The sequence below is a fragment of the Rhinoderma darwinii genome, chromosome 1, assembly GCF_050947455.1.
Source record: "Rhinoderma darwinii isolate aRhiDar2 chromosome 1, aRhiDar2.hap1, whole genome shotgun sequence".
Lineage (NCBI taxonomy): Eukaryota > Metazoa > Chordata > Amphibia > Anura > Rhinodermatidae > Rhinoderma > Rhinoderma darwinii.
Genome location: NC_134687.1, coordinates 221,984,575 through 221,993,236, shown reverse-complemented (window position 1 = coordinate 221,993,236; position 8,662 = coordinate 221,984,575). Strand labels below are relative to the sequence as shown.

The 8,662-nt window shown below is 38.3% G+C and overlaps 1 protein-coding gene across 1 annotated transcript in view; it reads left to right on the top strand.

Annotated features, from left to right (window-relative positions):
* The first annotated feature begins 333 nt into the window (after positions 1-333).
* Positions 334-8,662, top strand: part of PDE6B (phosphodiesterase 6B) — a 75,625-nt gene continuing 67,296 nt past the window's right edge. The window contains exons 1-3 of the mRNA XM_075849856.1: positions 334-804; positions 2,792-2,944; positions 6,076-6,165. Coding sequence (XP_075705971.1) covers positions 334-804; positions 2,792-2,944; positions 6,076-6,165 — 714 coding nt within the window. The remainder of the gene's footprint in view (positions 805-2,791; positions 2,945-6,075; positions 6,166-8,662) is intronic.

Below are 8,662 nucleotides of genomic sequence, written 5' to 3'. Positions count from 1 at the left end.
AAGAGACTTAAAAGTGATGCATACTTTGGCATATTTGGCTATTTAAATTTTGTATCAATATATATGCAGTAAGTTATAGACTATGATAGGTGACGATTGACAGATTTAGCGTGTGTCACCTGATCTGTTTGGCTTGAGCAGCTCTGTCCTCCTAGGGACTCACCTTCAGCATTATTAGGATATCCTTTGCTGATCACAGTGAGATTAATACACACTTGGCACATTCTCATGTTACTAACAGAGCACCAGCCAGGATCTCATTACATAAACCACAGTATTTGATACAAGAAAATTATTTTTTTAACAAATTGACATCTGGTGTAATCTTTCAAAATGAGTCTTAAAAAGGAGGATGTGGCGGCATTTTTGGAAAGCAATCCGGTATTTACTGAAAAATATTTCAAGAAGAAGCTCAAGCCAGAGACAATAGCAACTGCCTTTGGCCGAAAAGACCGGGCCATTGATTTTGCTACTTTCCGTGAACTTGCTCAGGTGGAAGAAAGTGAAATTCTCTTCGAACTTATTAAAGACATGCAAGAAAGTATAAACATGGAAAAAGTTGTATTTAAGACTCTAAGGAGAATCAGTTGTCTTATACATGCAGATCGCTGTAGTCTCTTCATGTACAGGCAAAGAAATGGTACTGCTGAGTTAGCGACAAGACTTTTCAATGTCCAGCAAGACAGTATATTGGAGGATTGTCTTGTGCCACCTGACAGTGAAATTGTGTTTCCTTTGGATATTGGAGTTGTAGGACATGTTGCGCACACAAAGAAGACCATCAACATCAAAAGTGTTTCTGAGGTACGTCAAAAGCTTTTTCTGACCTCTGTACTCCACTACGTATGTGCTTCGAGTTGTCCAAATACAGTGTTACAACTCCTGTGTGATTCTAAAATTGTTTCAAAATGTTTTAGTCAGTGAATATTATTAGAAAATATAATATTCTAGGATATTGGAGTCCCTTCAGCATACAATGAAGTTATAAAATGACAGAGCCAAAAGTGTTAATGTGGGCGCTGCTGACATCAGAATTCCAAGACAATGGGATGAGCAATTGAAGTAACTTTATAAACCAGCATAAAAATTCATAATGACCTGGTTTTTAAATACCATATTGGTATCTTCCCCAGGCCTTACGTTATATGGCCTGAGGAGGATACCAATCCAGTAACGGTAGCCAGTATTTCTTTTTTGGGTAATAAAGTTACTTTAGTTGCTCATCCCATTGTCTTGGAATTCTGATCTCAGCAGCGCCAACATCAACACTTTTGGTTCTGTGTCTGTTTATCCACTGGTGGTGCATAGTATACGATTACCAGCGTTTGGCTTGTGATTGCTCAGTCTTATAACGTGAGCCCATTACTTTCTCTGAACTATTTTTTTTAACATTTTTCAGGCAATCTACACTATCAGTCTCCCTTGTTATTTGGCATCTACGCTTAAATTATGTAAAATATGTAGTCTAAAAATAGACTTTTATTTAAAAAAAATTCAAAACTGCTCTGATAAAGTAATATTAAAAATTCGAAATGTTCCAAAGTTGTAGTTTTGCACCTTCCTAAATAGGCGTACATATAATAGAGGCAGTGCATGCAGATGCTATGGGCTCCATGGAGAGTAGGCTCATCTTCTTTCTTCAGTGATATGAAGCATGGTTTCTCTTGCCTGGGGCACTGACACATTGGAATACAATGGAGGGAAAAAAAAACAGCCATGCCACCCTTGTCTGTAGCAAAGGATATGAAGAAAAAAATTATAGGCATTGGGCCCTACTGTTTGGAGACTTTGATGTGCAGTGGCGTCATGAACCAACACCAGAAGTGGGCTCCATTGATTTGGACTATGGAGCCCTTCTCCATTATGTACACCTCTGAGTGCCTACTATCCATTGCATTTCAAACAACTTATGCTAATCTAATAGTATACCTGATATATATCAACTTTGTAATTTACTTACTAATAAAATGTAATTGTTTTATCCATTTAAATTCTGTGTGAACTTACTGCCACTAGGTGTCTCCCTTCCTGTAATCTACTGTCCACCCCCTGTTGTCAAGCAAAGTCCGTCCCTGGTTACAGAGCAGAGGATGCGGATTGCAGGAAGTGGGTGTGTGTCTCTTCACAGTCTGCAAAGTCTATACAGACTAGAGGGGGGAGCAGTAGGATGGAGCAGAGAGAGAGAGAGAGAGAGAGAGAGATAGAGACATGCTGTGCATAGAAGTCTATGGAGAGGGGAGGGGAAGCAGGAGCAGAGACAGACACGCTGCCCATATAAGTTTATGGAAAGGGGAGGTAGGAGCAGAGTGAGGACGATACACATGGATGTGCTGCAGCTTCTGGTTTCACTGTTTCACCCCAGTTCTGGATTCTCGGATACACTGCTCGCTGCTGCTGTATAATGTCCTCCATGTGGCTGCAGTATATATATATATATATATATATATATATATATAAATGTGATAGGTAGAAGAGGAGAATCCTGCTCTTGTGTGCGGTGTATAGAAGAAATGTTAGCAGTTAGGCTCCAGCCACTAGCTCAGAGACAACTGAGAATTAGTGCTAGAGCCTGCTGAGGGGAAAGCTGCTAAATAATACAGAATACAAGTCATATAATGGCCAGAAATGGTGTTATTCCTCATGTACACACATTTAAGCTTATTCTTAAAAAAGTCACCAGAAAAGGTAGGTACACTTTAGCCGTTTATTACCAAAATGGGTAGCACACTGTAATTGATATGACTATATTTGTTAATTTTATGAGTGACTAATACAACATTTTTTTACATAGACTGCATCGTACAGCAAATTTGCAGATGATCTTACAAAATATAACACACAGAATATTCTTGCTACACCGATTATGAATGGAAAAGACGTAGTGGCAGTTATTATGGCAGTCAACAAAACCGATGGTCCCTTCTTTACGAAAAATGACGAAGATGTAAGTATATATGATGTAAAGTATATATTTTTTAATTTATAGATGTATATAGATGTAATGTACATGATGTAAGTATATATTTTTACATTTATTCTACTTTTCATGCAGAATGGACGAGGCTTGTAAAGTTTATATGTGCTTTTCAGGGCTCTAGCTGTTATAGAGGCAGACTATTCTAGTGCTATGGTGTCTGTGAAATGAGAGACAGGGTAGTACTGACCCCATCTCATCCATTTCTTAAAGTTCCAATCAGATGTGACTAGAAATAGTATTCTTGCATTTTGAATCATCCAAGGATTCCACAAAGTCCTCTAAATCTGACTCACTCAGGGCCAAAAAATGCCTGATAATGCAGTTTTAATGTATTGTACTCTTTTTTCCCATGTATTTCTAACGTAGAACTAAATGAAACGTGTTCATACCCTCCCTTCAAGTTGCTCCATTCCTTCTAGGATACATTTGCCTGCTTTTTTTTTGGGAGCAACTAAACTGCTCTAAATTGATTTACTGATGAAGAACAACGCACTTTTAAGCTTAGTGATATTTGGGTCAGCAGAAACATGTCTGTCAATGTATTTAGCACTTTTTAACTGAATTATCCTGAGCTCAATAAATGGCTTCTCGTGAGACAAACCATTTACACCAATTAATTCATTGAGGTCAATTCTATTTATTGGTAAAGTCAATGGTCAAGAATAAAACAGACAAACATATCCCTTAAGAATTGTATTTGATCTATTTGTATCATGATGTGTATATGACCCAAATGTAAAAAACAAAGCACTTAAATGTTGTCTGCGTGGGTGTAACTAACAGGGCAGCAGACATAGAAGCTGGTATGCGGTGCACCACCGCTGTTAAAAGACCTTCAGAGTTGAAGGTAAGGTAATGATTATGGTGGATGATGGAGGGGGACACAGAACTTGAATGGAAGTGTGTAGGAAAAGGAGGATATGGTAAATGGAAGTATTTGAAGACCATGGAAATGAGAAAAAAGGTCAAATTTAGAAACCATAATAATCCCAACCCTAGTAATGGTCATGGTGGAAGGGGACTTTATTCATATTTTGATTTGAGACACCATAGTTAATAGCTTTGCCCCTTTTTGTCTGTGTGCTCATACTCAAGACTTACATTTAAAAACAAAACCCGTTAGACCAATTTTACCACGAAGGACTAGCAGATGAGTATTGTACAAGAAAAGATAAAAATTAGAAACTCCACTTAAAGTAGCTATCTCACCTTGACCAACCCTTTTTGAATGAAGCTGGCATGATGATCTGCTGTTCGCTGTAAATCCGGCTAAGGAAAGTCCCAGTGAGCAGCTGTTTCCCCCAGGACAAGTTTCGCCAAGCTATATAATACTTTGCATTGGTTGCTGCAGGGAAGATATAGTATTACATACTAGCCATTCAAATGAACGGCCACCAATGTAATTATTGTAAAGCCAGATCCTGCTAGAGTGAGTGATGCTTGTTGTTAGCATCTCCATTTTGGTTTATAGAGGGGGATCCTGAGCAGGAGGATTCGCCTTCTATGTTGGCTATATGCTCTAATAGGGCATATGGAAATGGGTGTTCTTAGTGAAAAAAAAAACCTTTAATAAATGAAGGTCTCAGATAAGACCTAAGACATCACATAACAATGTATTAATTAAAAAGAGAAAGATTAAAAAGAAAATGTAGTTACCAATGACTAGAGTTATATTTTTGTTTTATGGTACAGTTCTGAATTCCATATACCAAATAAAAATATAACCTTAGTTGGATTATCTTCACTACTCAGTGTTTCAGTGTGCTGATATTTGACATCTTTAAGAGGACCTGTCAGCTCTACTGACATGTCTGTTTTAGCAAATACTTGTATCCCCCATGAAATAACAACTCTGGAACATATTTTCAACTGGAACTCTGCGTTGTGCAGTTCTTCTTATTTTCCTCCTGGAAATGTATGAACAAATTGACAACTATGCATTACCATTCCCGTTGTCAATGGAGTGTGTCCCATCAATATACAATCAATCAAAGCAGAGTCCTATGAAAGGGTATTTTTTGAGTAACACAAGTATTTACTAAAGCAGACTTGTCAGGAGAGGTGACAGGTCCTCTTTAAGAAATAGCTCCACTTTTGTGAAGCTTCAATTGATCATGAAGTACCTAGCTCATATAATCCGCTGCTTAAGGCCCCATGCACACGCCGTAATTTTTATACGCAATTATGGACCATATTTGCGGATCAAAGTATGGACCCATTCATTTCTCTGGCCCATGGACACCTTCCCATATATTTACAAGAAGGTATCCGGGCCGTAGAAAGTCTCCGCAAAAAATAGGACATGTCCTATATTTTGATTTTGCGAACCGTTCTCCCATACTTTATAATGGGAGCACGGCCCGCAAATGCGCGTGACTGTCCGCCGCCGGCCGTATATGTAATCGCGCACTGGGATTACTGCTACAGCCCTGTGCATGGGGCATTAGGAAGCGTTAGACTGTAACCACCAGTGATCACTACCTCTTAGATACCAGCAGTTTCCTGCTACCAGTAACTTGGTCTAAAATTCCGAAAAAGGGGCTAACAGCACAAAATAACAGAGAATTTCTGTAATGGATACATAACAAATTTCTGCGCATTGTCCAATCATTGACAGGTCTTTTTAAAATGTTATTTCATTTATACATTTGTATCAACTAGTGGCATGAGAATGGAGAAAAAGACTACCATGGATTCAATTATTCATATATTTATTAGGCTGTGTTCAGACTTGCATTTGGGCTTTCTGACGGATCCATCATGCTTATCATTGACTTACAATGTGGTCCGTTGGGTTTCGGTGGTGTATCCATTGTTTTGACTGTAAAAATAGCGCCGTATGCAGGGTTATTTTTCCTGGCAAATTTGACAGAATCTGCCACACAGATGTGAACAGACCCTTAATTAAGTAAGAAAAAGTTTACATATCCACATGAACCTATCTGTGCACATAAGATTACAAATATGCACAATTTTAATAGCTTCATCAAACAGAATCTTGAAAATTGTTCTCTCTCAACTACAGCAGAATAAAAATAAAATGTGTGTTTACAATTTGTGATATAGACGTACTCATATATTTAATTATTTACTTGCAGGTGTTTTTGAAGTATTTAAATTTTGCCTCATTAAATCTGAAAATTTATCACTTGAGCTATCTACATAGCTGTGAAACACGACGAGGACAGGTGAAATGGCCACACAATTTGAAGTTTAGAAGCAAAAATAAATCTATTTATCTCTGCATCTATCTATCTATCTATCTATCTATCTATCTATCTATCTATCTATCTATCTATCTATCTATCTATCTATCTATCTATCTGTCTGTCTGTCTGTCTGTCTGTCTGTCTGTCTGTCTATCTATCTATCTATCTATCTATCTATCTATCTATCTATCTATCTATCTATCTATCTATCTATCTATCTATCTCATATCTATCTATCTATCTATCTATCTATCTATCTATCTATCTATCTATCTATCTATCTATCTATCTACAGTTAGGTCCAGAATTATTTGGACAGCGACACACGTTTCGGCATTTTATCTGTTTACCAAAACATATTGAATATAGAGTTATATCATCCAAGAAATGAGACTAGAAGCAGCACTCAGCAAAAATGTGAATTTATTCACCCAACACAGCAACGTTTCACTTTCTCCATGGAAGCATTTTCAAGCAATGAGTTATATCATCAATATGGGCTTAAAGTGCAGACTCTAAGCTTTAATTTGAGGGTATTCACATCCTAATTTGAGGAAGGGTGTAGGAATTACAGCTCTTTAATATGTAGCTGCCTCTTTTTCAAGGGACCAAATGTAATTGTACAATTATCTCAAAAGCTATTTAATGGGCTGCATGGGCTATTCCCTCATTAATCCATCATCAATTAAGCAGGTAAAAGGTCTGGAGTTGATTCCAGGTGTGGCATTTGCATTTGGAAGCTGTTACTGTGAACCCACAACATGACGTCAAAGGAGCTCTCAATGCAAGTGAAACAGACCATCGTTAAGCTGAAAAAAAATTAAGAAATCCATCAGAGAGATAGCACAAAAGTTAGGAGTGGCCAAATCAACAATTTCATACATTCTTGAAAAAAAAAAAGAGTGCACTGGTGATCTCGTGAACTCCACAGAAGGCAACAGTGGTGGATGATCACAGAATCCTTTCCATGGTGAAGAAAAACCCCTTCACAACATCTACCCAAGTGAAGAACACTCTCCTGGAAGTAGGTGTATCAGTATCTAAGTCTGCCATAAAGAGAAGACTTCATGAGAACAAATACAGGGGGTTCACCACAAGGTGCCATCTATCAATCAGCCTCAAAAATAGAAAGGCCAGATTAGACTTTGCCAAACAACATGTAAAGAAGCCAGCCCAGTTCTGGAACAGCATTCTTTGGACAGATGGAACTAAGATCAACCGGTACCGGAATGATGGGAGTAAGAAAGTATGGAGAAGGCTTGGAGCGGCTCATGAACCAAAGCACACATCATCCTATGTAAAACATGGTGGAGGCAGTGCGATGGCATGGGCATGCATGGCTGCCAAAGGCACTGGGTGACTAGTGTTTATTGATGATGTGACTGAAGACAGAAGCAGCCGGATGAATTCTGAAGTGTTCAGGGATATACTTTCTGCTCAGATTCAACTAAATGCAGCAAGGTTGATTGGACGTCGCTTCACAGTACAGATGGACAATGACACAAAACATACTGCGAAAGCAACCCAGGACTTTTTTTTAAGGCAAAGAAGTAGAATATTATGCAATGGCCAAGTCAATCACCAGAGCTCAACCCGATCGAGCTGCATTTCACTTGCTTTAGACAAAACTTAAGGCAGAAAGACCCACAAACAAGCAACAAATGAAGCTGCAGTAAAGGCCTGGCAAAGCATCCCAAAGGAGGAAGCCCAGTGTTTGGTGATGTACATGGGTTCCAGATTTCAGGCAGTCATTGCCTGCAAAGGATTCTCTACAAAGTATTAAAAAAAACATTTTATATATGGTAATGTTAATTTGTCCAAATCCATTTGAGCCCCTGAAATAAGGAGACTGTGTAGAAAATTTGTTGCAATTCCTAAACGTTTCACAGGATATTTTTGTTCAACCCCTTGAATTAAACCTGAAAGTCCACACTTCAATTGCATCTCAGTTGTTTCATTTCAAATCCAATGTGGTGGCATGCAGAGCCCAAATCATGAAGATTGTGTCACTGTCCAAATAATTCTGGACCTAACTGTATCTATCTAAGGGCTCGTCCACACTCGCGTTTTTACCGGCTGGAATTTCGGATTGAAAAAATGCAGCAGAATACAGTAGCAGCATAGTGGATGAGATTTAACAAATGTCATCCACATACTGCGTAAAAATTCTGAGCAGAAATTGACCTGTGGTGCGTATTTCTGCTGTGGAAAGTGGCCAGAATTTGTTGTCTCCATTTCCTAACATTATGAAAAATGCAGCAAAATACGCACCATTTTCTGCTGTATATACCTCAGGAAATGGTGTGTTTTTTTCTGCAGTGGAATGTCTGCGTTTTTAACTGAATTGCTGGAGACATTTTCTGCTGCAATTCCATTGTGTGTGGACAAGCCCTAACTGTATTCTATCTACATCTAATCTGTCTGTCATCTATCTAGGCATCTGTTTATGCATCTAATCTATCTAATATCTATCATA